The 14,432-nt window shown below is 43.6% G+C and overlaps 1 protein-coding gene across 2 annotated transcripts in view; it reads right to left on the bottom strand.

Annotated features, from left to right (window-relative positions):
- myom3 (myomesin 3) overlaps nucleotides 1-14,432 on the bottom strand; it is a 71,213-nt gene that overhangs the window by 47,444 nt on the left and 9,337 nt on the right. For both annotated transcript variants that reach the window (XR_011672716.1, XM_071383695.1), the window contains exons 3-4: nucleotides 11,746-11,850; nucleotides 307-466 (exon numbers count right to left, since the gene is read on the bottom strand). Coding sequence is in view for 1 of the 2 variants with exons in the window: in XM_071383695.1 (XP_071239796.1) it covers nucleotides 307-466; nucleotides 11,746-11,850 (265 nt within the window). In the remaining variant the exon portion in view is untranslated. The remainder of the gene's footprint in view (nucleotides 1-306; nucleotides 467-11,745; nucleotides 11,851-14,432) is intronic.

Raw genomic sequence — 14,432 nt, 5'->3', positions numbered from 1 at the left:
TTTCACGGTAAGGTCTACACTTGTTGTATTCGGTGCATGTGACAAATAAAGTTTGATTTGATTTGATTACTGGTCAACTGACGTAAGGCAAAGAAACGTAATTCTCAGTAAGCCATGAGGAAATGTAGGGATGTCAGTGTTGGCGACATAAAACTACAATAGTTAAATGAGACCATGTTGATTCTCAACTTGGCAACTGTTTTTATACTTTTGGCCGTACTGAATTCACAATACCGTAGGCCTATAATTCAGTGTCCGGAGTGCCCGTGTATATCTGTATGGGATGAGATCAGAGCACACTCTTACCTGCCTACGCAAGGCCATGCGGTCACAGCGTTGGCGGACATAACGCTGTTCCCTGAGCACCTCCACCTCCACTTTCTCAGCCTCATTTCCAAACAGGGTCCACTTCTCTCCAGTTCTCAGACCCTGTTCATCCGCTGCCATGGTCTCCTTCAGGACATCCCTATTGGACCGGAGAACCAAGAGATTCCCTGTTAGAAAGCCACTGAGAAAAGGCCTATTGGCAAACGTGCATACAGTACATACACCAACTCCTTGTGACACTGAGGCTGTCCTAATCATAGAAATAGAATTAAGCAATAAGGCCAATAAGGGGGGTGTGGTATATGGCCAATATACCACTGCAAAGGGCTCTTCTTAAGCACGACGCAACGTGTAGTGCCTGGATACAGCCCTTAGCCGTGGTATTTTGGCCATATACCACAACCCCCTGAGGTGCCTTATTGCTATTTTAAACTGGTTACCAACGTAATTACAACAGTACAAATATATATACCATTGTCATACCAATGGTATATGGTCTGATATAGCACGACTTTCAGCCAATCAGCAGTCAGTGCTCGAACCACCCAGTTTATAATGATATTTTTATGGTCCTAACATGGACACCTTACAAATACATCATCTTATAATATAGTGACTTGCGAAAGTATTCACCCCCTTGGCATTTTTCCAATTTTGTTGACTTACAACCTGGAATAAAAATAGATTTGGGGGGGGTTGTATCATTTGATTTACACAACATGCCTACCACTTTGTAGATGCAAAATATTTCTTATTGTGAAACAAACAAGAAATAAGATGAAAAAATTTAACCACCATTCGCAGCAATTACATCTGCAAGTCTCTTGGGGTATGTCTCTATAAGCTTGGCACATCTAGCCACTGGGACTGTTGCCCATTCTTCAAGGCAAAACTGCTCCAGCTCCTTCAAGTTGGATGGGTTTCGCTGGTGTACAGCAATCTTTAAGTCATACCACAGATTCTCAATTGGATTGAGGTCTGGGCTTTGACTAGGCCATTCCAAGACATTTAAATGTCTCCCCTTAAACTACTCAAGTGTTGCTTTAGCAGTATGCTTAGGGTCATTGTCCTGCTGGAAGGTGAACCTCCGTCCCAGTCTCAAATCTCTGGAAGATTGAAACAGGTTTCCCTCAAGAATTTCCCTGTATTTAGCACCATCCACCATTCCTTCAATTCTGACCAGTTTCCCAGTCCCTGCCGATTAAAAACATCTCCACTGCATGATGCTGCCACCACCATGCTTCACTGTGGAGATGGTGTTCTCTCTGATTAATGTCCTTGCCTGGTTCGTGACTTTTGGTGGGCAGCCCTCTCTTGGCAGGTTTGTTGTGGTACCATATTCTTTCCATTTTTTATAATAGATTTAGTGATGCTCCGTGGGATGTTCAAAGTTTTGGATATTTTTTTATAACCCAACCCTGATCTGTACTTCTCCACAACTTTGTCCCTGACCTGTTTGGAGAGCTCCTTGGTCTTCATGGTGTTGCTTGCTTGGTGGTGCCCCTTGCTAAGTGGTGTTGCAGACTATGGGGCCTTTCGGCTACAGGTGTATATATACTGACATCATGTGACACTTAGATTGCACACAGGTGGACTTAATCTAACTAATTATGTGACTTCCGAAGGTAATTGGTTGCATCAGATCTTATTTAGGGGCTTCATAGCAAAGGGGGTGAATACATATGCACGCACCACTTTCCATTTTCTTTATTTTTTTTATAATTTTTTAAAATAAGTTATTTTTTTCATTTCACTTCTCCAGTTTGGACTATTTTGTGTATGTCCATCACATGAAATCCAAATAAAAATCAATTTAAATTACAGATTGTAATGCAACAAAACAGGAAAAACGCAGAGGGGGATGAATACTTTTGCAAGGCACTGTAGATCACTGATATTGTAGAATTTGTGCATGTCCTGTAGGTTTGCCAATACTGTAGTTCTACTGTGTTGCACTCATATAGACTCAATACAAATTTTTTCTTGTTGTCTGCTGACACACACACTGATCATGCCCACCCCAAAAATACAATATATCACCTCCAAGTAGGTTTTGGCTTTGCTAAGGCTTTGTGGATGGGGATGGTTGATATGCTTATGCATCTGCCTCTGTTGCCAATGGTTGTCTTTTTGAATCCAGTGATAAAAAAATATATTTTTTAAATGTTGTTTTAAGCTGCTACCTCCGGTGCCAAAAGGTTGCATGTTCGAATCCAGAGATACAAAGTTGTTTTTGAGATTTTAGTTTTAACCTATCCTAAACCTTAACCCTTACCTTAACCATTCTGAGTTAATGCCTAACCTTAAGATCTGCCTATCCTAAACCGTAACAGAGTTAATGCCTAACCTTAAGATTTCAAGTTAATGCCTAAACTTAACACTAACCCTAAAAATTAGGAGTTCATTCCTAAACTGAACCTTAAACACTTTGAAATGTAACTTTCAGAACAACTTCGAAATTTGACGTTCGAGAAACACGGATGAACATCTAAATCGGATTCGAGAATTATTAGCCTTGTAGGCTTAATTTACAGGTCTCTATGTCAATTTGTATTTGTATTTATTATGGATCCCCATTAGTTGCTGCCAAGGCAGGAGCTAATCTTCTTGGGGTCCAACAAAATGAAGGCAGTTATACAATTTTTAAAACATTATAATACATTCACAGGTTTCACAATACAATGTGTGCCCTCAGGCCCCTACTCCACTACTACCACATATCTACAATACAAAACCATGTGTACATGTGTGTATACATGTGTCTGTGCCTATGTTTGTGTTGCTTCACAGTCTCCGCTGTTCCATAAGGTCTATTTTTAACAGTTTTTTTTATCTAATTGTTCTTCTTGCATGAGTTACTTGATGTAGAATAGAGTTTCATGTAGTCATGGCTCTATGTAGTACTGTGCCCATTCCATAGTCTGTTCTGGACTTGGGGACTGTGAAGAGACCTCTTGTGGCATGTCTTGTAGGGTATGCATGTGTGTCAGTAGTTCAAACAGACAGCTCGGTGCATTCAACATGTCAATACCTATCATAAATACAAGTAGTGATGAAGTCAATCGTTCCTCTACTTTGAGCCAGGAGAGATTGACATGCATATTAATAATGTTAGCTCTCTGTGTACATCCAAGGGCCAGCTGTGCTGCCCTCTTCTGAGCCAATTGCAATTTTCCTAAGTCCCTTTTTGTGGCTGAACAACTGAAAAGTAGTCCAGGTGCGACAAAACTAGGGCCTGTAGGACCTGCCTTGTTGATAGTGCTGTTAAGAAGGCAGAAAAGCGCTTTATTATGGACAGACGTCTCACCATCTTAACTACTGTTGTATCAATATGTTTTTACCATCACAGTTTACAATTCAGGGTTACTCCAAGCAGTTTAGTCACCTCAACTTGCTCAATTTCCACATAATTTATTACAAGATTTAGTTGAGGTTAAGGGTTTAGTGAATGATTTGTCACAAATACAATGATTTTAGTTTTAGAAATACTTAGGACTAACTTATTCCTTGCCACCCACTCTGAAACTTACTGCAGATCTTTGTTAAGGGTTGCAGTCATTTCAGTTGCTGTAGTAGCTGACGTGTATAGTGTTGAGTCATCCGCATACATAGACACACTGGCTTTACTGAAAGCGGCATGTCGTTAGTAAAGATTGAAAAAGGTAAGGGGCCTAGACAGCTGCCCTGGGGAATTCCTGATTCTACCTGGATTATGTTGGAGAGGCTTCCATTAAAGAACACACTGTGTGTTCTGTTAGACAAGTAACTATTTATCCACAATATAGCAGGGGGTGTAAAGCCATAGCCATAGTTTTTCCAGCAGCAGACTATGATCGATAATGTCAAAAGCCGCACTGAAGTCTAACAAAACAGCCCCCACAATTGTACTAGGCAAGTCAGTTAAGAATCAATTCTTATTTTCAATGATGGCCTAGGAACAGTGGGTTAACTGCCTTGTTCAGGAGCAGAAAAACCTATTTTTACCTTGTCAGCTCGGGGATTCGATCTTGCAACCTTTCAGTTACTAGGCCAACGCTCTAACCACTAGGCTTTACTATTCTTAAGTAGCGGAATGACTCTTGCTTTCCTCCTGGCCTGAGGGCACACACTTTCTAGTAGGATAAAATGGAAAATATGGCAAATAGGAGTGGCAATATCGTCCACTATTATCCTCAGTAATTTTCCATCCAAGTTCTCAGACCCCGGTGGCTTGTCATTGTTGATAGACAACAATATATTTTTTTACCTCTTCCACACTCATTTTATGGAATTCAAAATTGCAATGCTTGTCTTTCATAATTTGGTCAGTGTCACGCCCTGACCATAGTTTGCTTTGTATGTTTATATGTTTTGTTTGGTCAGGGTGTGATCTGAGTGGGCATTCTATGTTGTATGTCTAGTTTGTCTGTTTCTGTGTTTGGCCTGATATGGTTCTCAATCAGAGGCAGGTGTTAGTCGTTGTCTCTGATTGGGAACCATATTTAGGTAGCCTGTTGTCATTTGTGGGTTGTGGGTGATAGTCTATGTTATGTTGCATGTTAGCACAGTGTTTATGTAGCGGTCACGTTTGTCTTATTCGTTTTGTTGTTTTTGTTTAAGTGTTCTTCATTAAATATAGAAGAATGTATTCAAACCACGCTGTGCTTTGGTCCGCTTCTTACGGCGATCGTGACAGAATCACCCACCAAAAAAGGACCAAGCAGCGTGGCAATGGGCAGCAGCAGCAGCAGCGGCCGAAATCTCAGGACTCCTGGACATGGGAGGAGATTTTAAACGGAGAAGGACCCTGGGCACAGGCTGGGGAATATTGCCGCCCCAAAGCAGAGCTGGAGGCAGCGAAAGCTGAGCGGCGGCGATATGAGGAGGCAGTACGGCAGCGCGACAGGTACGAGAGGCAGCCCCCAAAAAATGTTTGGGGGGGGGCACACGGGGAGTGTGGCTAAGCCAGGTAGCAGACCTGAGCTCACTCCTCATGCTTATTATAAGCAGTGCGTTACTGGTCAGGCACCGTGTTATGCGGTTAAGCGCACGGTGTCGCCAGTACGTGCCCATAGCCCGGTGCGCTATAGGGCAGCCCCCCGAAAGTGTCATGCGAGTGTGGGCATCCAGCCAGGGCGTATGGTGCCTGCTCAGCGTGTCTGGTCGCCGGTACGCCGTTTCGGTCCAGGGTATCCTGCGCCGGCTCTGCGTGCTGTGTCTCCGGGGCGCTGGGAGGGTGCAGTGCGTCCTATGCCTGCGCTCCGCTCGTGCCGGGCAAATGTGGGAGTGGAGCCTAAGGGAGAGGTGCGCGTAGTAGGCACTAGATCTCCAGTGCTTACCCACAGCCCGGTTCAACCTGTGCCTGCACTCTGGAGGGTCCGGGCTAGAGTAGTTATCCAGCCTGGGGGAGTGGTGCCAAGGCTGCGCACCAGAGCTCCAGTGCTCCCCCACAGCCCGGTCCTTCAGGTGCCTCCTCCTAACACCAAGCCTCCTGGAGGTCTCCCCAGCCTGGTGGGTCCTGTGGCAGCCACACGCACCAGACTGTCTCTCCGTCTCCTCCCTACAGGTGTGCCCGTCTGTCCAGCGCCGCCTGAGCTGCCCGTCAGTCCGGAGCTGCCCGTCAGTCCTGAGCTACCCCTCAGTCCTGAGCTACCCCTCAGTCCTGAGCTACCCCTCAGTCCTGAGCTGTCCCTCAGTCCGGAGCTGCCCGTCAGTCCGGAGCTGCCCCTCAGTCCTGAGCTGCCCCTCAGTCCGGAGCTGCCCCTCAGTCCAGAGGCGCCCCTCAGTCCAGAGGCGCCCCTCAGTCCAGTGGGTCCCTTCAAGAGGGTCGCCGCTCAAAGGACGCCAAGAAAGTGGACTAAGACTATGGTGGAGTGGGGTCCACGTCCAGTGCCAGAGCCGCCACCGCGGACAGATGCCCACCCAGACCCTCCCCTATAGGTTCAAGTTTTGCGGCCGGAGTCCGCACCTTGGGGGGGGGGGGGGGGGGGGGGTACTGTCACGCCCTGACCATAGTTTGCTTTGTGTGTTTATATGTTTTGTTTGGTCAGGGTGTGATCCGAGTGGGCATTCTATGTTGTATGTCTAGTTTGTCTGTTTCTGTGTTTGGCCTGATATGGTTCTCAATCAGAGGCAGGTGTTAGTCGTTGTCTCTGATTGGGAACCATATTTAGGTAGCCTATTGTCATTTGTGGGTTGTGGGTGATTGTCTATGTTATGTTGCATGTTAGCACAGTGTTTATATAGCGGTCACGTTCATCTTATTCGTTTTGTTGTTTATGTTTAAGTGTTCTTCATTAAATATAGAAGAATGTATTCAAACCACGCTGTGCTTTGGTCCGCTTCTTACGACGATCGTGACAGTCAGACATACTTGGATGTGTAGTGTCAGCATTTGTTGCTGACATGTCATGCCTAAGTTTGCTAATCTTGCCAATGAAAAAAATCATGAAAGTAGTAGGCAATATCAGTCGGGTTTGTGATGAATGAGCCATCTGATTCAATGAATGATGGAGCTGAGTTTGCCTTTTTTTCCCAAAATGTCATTTAAGATGCTCCAAAGCTTTTACAATCATTCTTCATGTCATTTATCTTTGTTTCATAGTGTAGTTTCTTCTTCTTTTTATTCAGTTTAGTCACATGATTTCTTAATTTGCAATACGTTTGCCAATCGGTTGTTTACCCAGACTTATTTGCCATTCCTTTTGCCTCATCCCTCTCAACCATACAAGTTTACATTTCTCATCAATCCACACATAATTTAATCGTTTTTACAGTCATTTTCTTAATGGGTGCATGCTTATTAGTAACTGGAATAAGCAATTTCATGAATATGTCAAGTGCAGCGTCTGTTTGCTCCTCGTTACACACCACGGACCAACAACGAAAACCACAACTCACATGAAACAAAAACAATAGCAGCAATGCAATATTGATAAATGCGACATTGCAGAAGTATTACAAAAGCATGTTTCGACTCAACATTAGCTAACAGTAGCCTGGGAGAATCTCCTGGGGTAGAATAAAATAATCTGACAAACTGTATTTCTGCTTATGATCAGGTTTTATAGATAGTATATGTCAGATCCTGGTGATTCGGTGAGAGATTGGCCTCTAATAATCAAGATCAATAAGAAAATGATGCTCAGTATGCTGGATGTACACTGAGTGTACAAAACATTATGAACAGCTGCTCTTTCCATGACATAGACTGACCAGGTGAATCCAGGTGAAAGCTATGATCCCTTATTGATGTCAATTGTTAAATCCACTTCAGTCATTGTAGATGAAGGGGTGGATACAGGTTAAAGAAGGATTTTAACCCTAGAGACAATTGACACATGGATTATATATGTGGGCCATTCAGAGGGTGAATGGGCAAGACAAAATATTTAAGTGCCTTTGAACGGGGTATGGCAGTAGGTGCCAGGCGCACCGGTTAGTGTCAAGAACTGCAACGGTGCCGTGTTTTTCATGCTCAACAGTTTCCCGTGTGCATCAAGAACGGTCCACCACCCAAAGGACATCTAGCCAACTTGACACAACCGTGGGAAGTATTTCGAGTCAACATTTTTCCAGAATCCCAGTGGAACGCTTTCGACACCTTGTAGAGTCCATGCCCCAACGGATTGAGGCTGTTCTTAGGGCAAAAGGGGGTGCAACTCAGTATTAGGAATGTGTTCTTAATGTTTTGTACACTCAGTGTATAGCCTTTTGGTCTATAGCTTTAGTTCAAGAAAATCACTACTGAGCTGTGCTGCAGTACAGTCAAGACGGCAGGTAACATATAAAAGCCCCCAATATCTAACAGATACCGTACACTTACACAGTATAGTGGTTAGAGCTTTGGGTTCAAATCACTGAGCTGGCAAGGTAAAAATCTGTCGTTCTGGCTCTGAGCAAGGCAGTTAACCCACTATTCCCCAGGCACCGAAGACGTGGATGTCGATTATGGCAGCCCCCCACCCCTGCACCTCCCTGGTTCAGAGGGGTTGGGTTAAATGTGGAAGACACATTTCAGATGAAGGCATTCAGTTGTACAACTGCTGTGTCATTGCCCTGGTTCTTATGCAATGTTGATATTCAGTTATTCACTTTGATTGGTGGCCCATCCCGCCCCACACATGCCCCGATCAAGGTCTCCATCTGCCTTTTATTACACACACACTCCTAGGCTCTCTCTGATCTAGAGAGGTTTCCATCCTGGTGTCCCATTGCCTGACTGACTGACTGACTGACTGTGATAGTCCTCTGAAATTGGTAGTGTGAACACACACACATCAGTTACACTTTACTTATTCTCACATGCATGATTGTAGAAGTGGTCATTTATGCATGCATAAATATACACTGAGTGTACAAAACATTAAGGACACCTTCCTAATATTGAGTTGCACCCCCCCCCCCCCCCTCCCCATTTTGCCCTCAGAACAGCCTCAATTTGTTGGGGCATGGACTCTACAAGGTGTTGAAAGCATTCCACAGGGACGCTGGCCCATGTTGACACCAATACTTCCCACAGTTGGGTGGATGTCCTTTGGGTGGTGGACTATTCTTGATACACACGGGAAACTGTTGAGCGCATAAAACCCAGCAGCGTTCTTGACACAAACCGGTGTGCAGACACGTGCCACACACCCACGTGGCACACACACACTCAGTGCTGCAGGGATGATTTTGTGTGGCTGTCAGTCAGGGCTGGGCAATAAATATGTCCATCTAAAACTGCAGTGTTATGGCTTACTCTGCTCCAAGTGGACATTTCAAGATCATTTCACGCTGTTGGAAGTGTATAGAGCTCCCCACAAAAGAGCTAAGTCATGAGTCATCCGGCGAATTTACATACTGTCCTGAATTTACACTATCCTCCCAGATAGGAGGGTGGGATTTGCAGGAAAGAGCGAGGGAGAGAGGGAAATAGAGAGAGGTGAAACAAGAATAAACAAGAATCTCACACCACTAATTGGGGGTTAGAGACAGAGAGATAGAGAGAGAGTGCATCGTGTTCACATTGTTATCGAATCATAACAAAATGTCATGCCAATCTCATATCCCAGAGGTGTTCGTTCAGGTGTTCCAGAAATAGACTCAACGAATCCATGAAGGGGTTTAGAATCCATCCCACATATCCTTCCAAATTCACTCAAGGAGGATTTCATCAGTCTCTACTCTCTCCTCCCAAAAATATCCCCTTTCTATCCGGCTCCTCTCCTGGGTGGAACGGCTTTAGGTTTCCATGCAGCAAATATACTTCGGAAGGAAGAAAGACCTTGTTAATGTCTGAGCGAAAGGGATTACTAGGCAGAGAAATAAAAAGGTGAGCCCGGGCCTTGGAATTAGAGCTAAGCACGTTAGCAGGCTGAGGTCTGGTTGGCACTCCACTTGATGGGAGGACGAGAGAGCATAAAAGAGCATGCCACTCAGATGACAACGAGATGCAGACACGTCTGCACAGCTGAGGTTTATTACTGCTGTCAGATGCATGGGCTTTCTCTCAAGTGATCCACAACTTTCCTTTCTTTTTTACTCTTCCTCTCAGTCGGCATCTCTATCTTCCTGCTGTCAAACACTTGTCCTCTTTTCTGAAGGACAAAAGGTCCTCTTCACTCGATCTCTCTATTCATCACTGGACCGACAGATTGCTTCTTACACTTTCTTGGCTTTCCTGTTAGAGAGGAACCAGAGTTCATAGCACTGTGTAAGAGTTCATTTCAGTGCGTTTACTTTCGTGGTTCGTACTGCTTTGACATGCTTTGAATAGATCAAACAAGCATGTTTTTTGTTTGTCACAGAACAGTTATTTCATACTTTAAACTTTGTACTGTGATGGCATGACCTGATCGGTTTTTAGAGTTGAGGTCCTCAAGGACCTGAAAGGTCTTGATGTTTTGTTTCAACCATTTTTTCCAGTTACATTATACTTGGAGATGCCAAATCTAACTCCTTTTAGATTGGCTTAGCAAAACTCCAGCTTCAAGCTGAAGTAAAAGAGTTAAGAGCAAATTCTATTTACAATGACGGCCTACATTGAATCACATTGAATCACATTATCAGCCACATGAACAATAGGGACAGGGCAAGGTGCCCCTGGATAAGGGTGTTATGAGACGCCATGTTCCCCCTTCCCATCCTGTTTACTGTGACCTAAACCTTGCAGTCTGGAGCCCTATTTATTTTGAGATGTATAACATCCTCTACCATGACAGCTGGTTATGAAATCCCCAAGCTTGTGAAATAATCTTTAAATGAAAGATGCACCCATCACATTCACCTCCTCCGCAGCCCCTTTCTCTTCCCTCCCTCCTCTATAACGTCTTTGCTCGTTAATAAGCCCTCAACTAAATTGTCATCAGGGATTATTGTTTAGTTTATTGGCATCACATATAAACTTATTGAGCCAGTATATGAGGTCATGGAGCAGCTGGAGTTTTAAATGACAGAGAAAAAGAAGAGCGAAAATCAAAAAAGAGACATGAATGGAATCTTTGTTTTATCGTCAATCTCTGATGCTTCAGAAGGATGGCCCTTGAACTAAGGGGCCAGCGCCAGTGGAACTTGATCTCATCTTTTCATGGATGGTGGAGTGGGAGGATGCAGAGATTGCTTTGGCTTTGGCGTTTCATGTGGTCCCATTGATTTTTATAGCTGACGTTGCTAACTTAGAGGCCTATGGTATGTATCATACAGATAGTTGTCCACAGAGAGTCAGAGACTGTGCTGACTGCAGAGTCATGTTCTGAGTCTATTCTCTATTTGATTGGATATATATTTTTATTTAACCTTTATTTAACTAGGCAAGTCTGTTAAGAACAAATTCTTATTTACAATGACGGCCTACCAAAAGGCAAAAAGCCTCCTGCGGGGACGGGGGCTGGGATTTAAATATAGAAGTGATTGCAACAGGAAAAGTAGAATGAAAGAGTGTGCAGTGGGTCAGATTCAAATCCATGTGAGCAACGGTACATGTATTCTGAAGGCAGCGACCTAGACTGCTGGACTACTCCCACGCCTCACTCTGGATGTGCTCTACACAGGAGAGATAAGCCTGGAAACACTACCAGGCAGGGATGAATTAGTCAGGAGAAGATGCAGCAGAGATATCTTTGCTTTGTGCTTGCTGAGGTGTCGCAGATTGAGACGGTTCAGTTTGAACATTGACTCTGACTTAGCCATCAATTTGACACATTGTTTCATAATAACATTCATTGATCTTACCTCAGGGTGCTCTTGTTACAACGGGCCGTTGCTGGTGCGTAAATGCGTTTTAGAAGCATAATTTAGCATAATAGTTACGAATTGTACCAATTGTATTGTATTGACTAGCGTCCCATGCAGGGGGGTGTGCTTGTACATGAAGCTACCTCACGCTACAGAAATAGGAAATAGGATCATGCCACCCTATCAGACACCCTAACACCTGCGTAACTCTTCTCAACATACCATGTCCTGTGCCGTGGGAATTTGCCGATGTTCAGGATCTCCTTGACCGACATCACATCACCGGGAATGATGGGATAGAACTCAGAGTAGGAAGCCTCCTCATCACTGGTGCATCACAGGGACATAGAACAAACAACAACATATTAGATTCATTGGGTATTTTAATCAAAGTAGAAATCAGATAATTCAATAAATGATCAATTAATCATGAGGAGGTTGTTTTGTCTGACAAGAGTTGTGGGACAGGGTTCATGTATCTGAAGCTAGATGGTGTCATTTCTACGAGGGTGTCAGACATCTACAGGAAATCTTAGCCCCAAGTCAAGTGTAGTTACAACTGTCCTGCTATTCTGAATCTGACCACCAGGGGAGGCCACACAACCAGAGGGAGTTCCGCTCATAGGTGACCTTTAAAGAACAAAACTACATTACAAGCACATTGCTTTATTCAACAATTGTTTTTGAAACTGGGGACATGGCTTTGGCTTTTAAAATTAAAATGTCAAATGAAATGCGGAAACATTGCTTACATTTGCTTTTATTATTTCCGATTCCTGTGACACTCAGCAATTGTCAAAGTACTCTGGAGTCTGATTACTCGCCAACAGAACAAGCCGTTGAGAATAACAGCTGAATAGAAACAAGGGCAATATTAACAGCTGAGATAGAGCTGAAGTTGAGCATGATAATAGAGACTGATAACCTCTGTGAATAACGATGTCAGTGTCGCTGGCCAAACTAAGACCACCTGACTAGCTCTACAGCTTAGAGTGGACTACAGGCCTTTATTTGGATCAGCGACTAGATACAGGATAAAGGTAGAGAGGGAATTAAGAGGCAGCATTGTATTCACCAGTCAGTAGTCGCTATTGAATGGTTTGTAAAAGAATTTGTGATATCACCTCCGGATGCATTGTGTAAGTCTGTTCAATGTAAGATTTGAAGTTGTTATCTCTTGCTTTTAAGTAACACATACAAGGCCTTTCGTCAAATCAAGTTTAAGGGAACACAGCAGTGCTAAACCAATGTAAGACGAGGGTAAGATAAGAACAATAAATCAGTTGTGTGATGACTTATTACCATGGTAACATTCTAACGAGATTATACAATATTCGTTTTTTGTAATTACCCCCCATTTTCTTTACACTGCTGCTACTCACTGTTTATTATCTATGCATAGTCACTTCACCCCTACCTACAGTACATTACATAATACCTCAATTACTTCGATTAACCGGTACCCCCTGTATATAGCCTCGTTATTGTTATTTTATTGTGTTACTTTCTTTTTACTTTAGTTAATTTAGTAAATATTTTCTTAACTCTTATTTTTCTTAAAACTGCATTGTTGGTTAAGGTCTTGTAAGTAAGCATTTCACCGGTAAGGTTTACACCTGCTGTGTATACCTTACAATTTGATTTAATTTGATTTAGTAGGGCAGCTGTAGCAATTGTGCATAAATCTTCTCTGTGGTCTTCTCAGTTATGACAAATGAGCATCATGTTGAATCTTTAAACATCCCTGCGAGTTCATCCTGTTTTTATGGATCATGAATAACAAGTCCCACAAAACAGCTGACGTGATATCTGGTTGAGATAGGTGCTCTCATGTGGGGTCCTAACCGAGCTGAAATCTAGTCAGGCAATGCTGTGGCTGACCTGTTTTCTCTCAACTGAGAGTAATGTTATAATCACCTGCTGCCTTCTGTTCTGCTGGTTCTAGTCGGCTTTGTTCCTCTTTTTCAGTGGTGCATAAAGCCATGTTGTTTTGTCGTGGCGTGGTTGTAGAGACAGGAGGAACGAACAGCCAATGTTTTATGTCATATTCATTTGGCAATTAACAAAATAAAACAAAATGAAACAGGAAGGGACAACCAGAACTTGCCCAATAGGAAACGCTTATTTTTTTAGTTTTCTTTTTCAAAAGACTTTGATACGGTGTGGACTAATGAATACAACCCAGCTCTTAACAATTGCAACAGGGTCACGAATCATAAGGATTGTCTGTGGACCTCTGGCTTTGAACCCAGCGCATGTTGTGTAGACGTGCTTAAATAAGACGCAGCAGCATTGTATTCAATTGCTGTTGCATGATCACATGCCATCATTTCCAATGTAACAATTTTTTCTTTATAAAACAAATGGTGTCAGGGGATGCACCAGTAGCCATGGCTCGGTGCCTGTTTGTGACAGAAACACGCAGTAGTGGTTCTAATTCAAAAGTGTTGTTTGCGTCTCTTGTGCCTCTCAGCTATCTAGAGCTAGGCCAGTGTCATTCTCTCTCACACACACACACACACACACACACACACACACACACACACACACACACACACACACACACACACACACACACACACACACACACACACACACACACACACACACACACACACACACACACACACACACACACACACACACACACACACACACACACACACACACACACACACACACACACACACACACACACAAAAGGACCCATAAGTAAGCGTTTCACTGATTCACTGATAAGTAAGTCTACACCTGTTGTCTACGAAGCGTGTGACAAATACATTTTTGATTTGATTTGACACTGCAGTGGCACAACAGTGGGCAGAGGAGTAGCAGTTCCACATGAGCACACAAAGGCCCTTAATACCCAGCAGATACCAATGAGGGTTTAGTAGGGATCACAGCCAGCC

Source organism: Salvelinus alpinus, chromosome 35 (genome assembly GCF_045679555.1).
Source record: "Salvelinus alpinus chromosome 35, SLU_Salpinus.1, whole genome shotgun sequence".
NCBI lineage: Eukaryota > Metazoa > Chordata > Actinopteri > Salmoniformes > Salmonidae > Salvelinus > Salvelinus alpinus.
The sequence above is the reverse complement of the archived record's forward strand: the minus strand, read 5'-3'. Positions and strand labels throughout refer to the sequence as shown.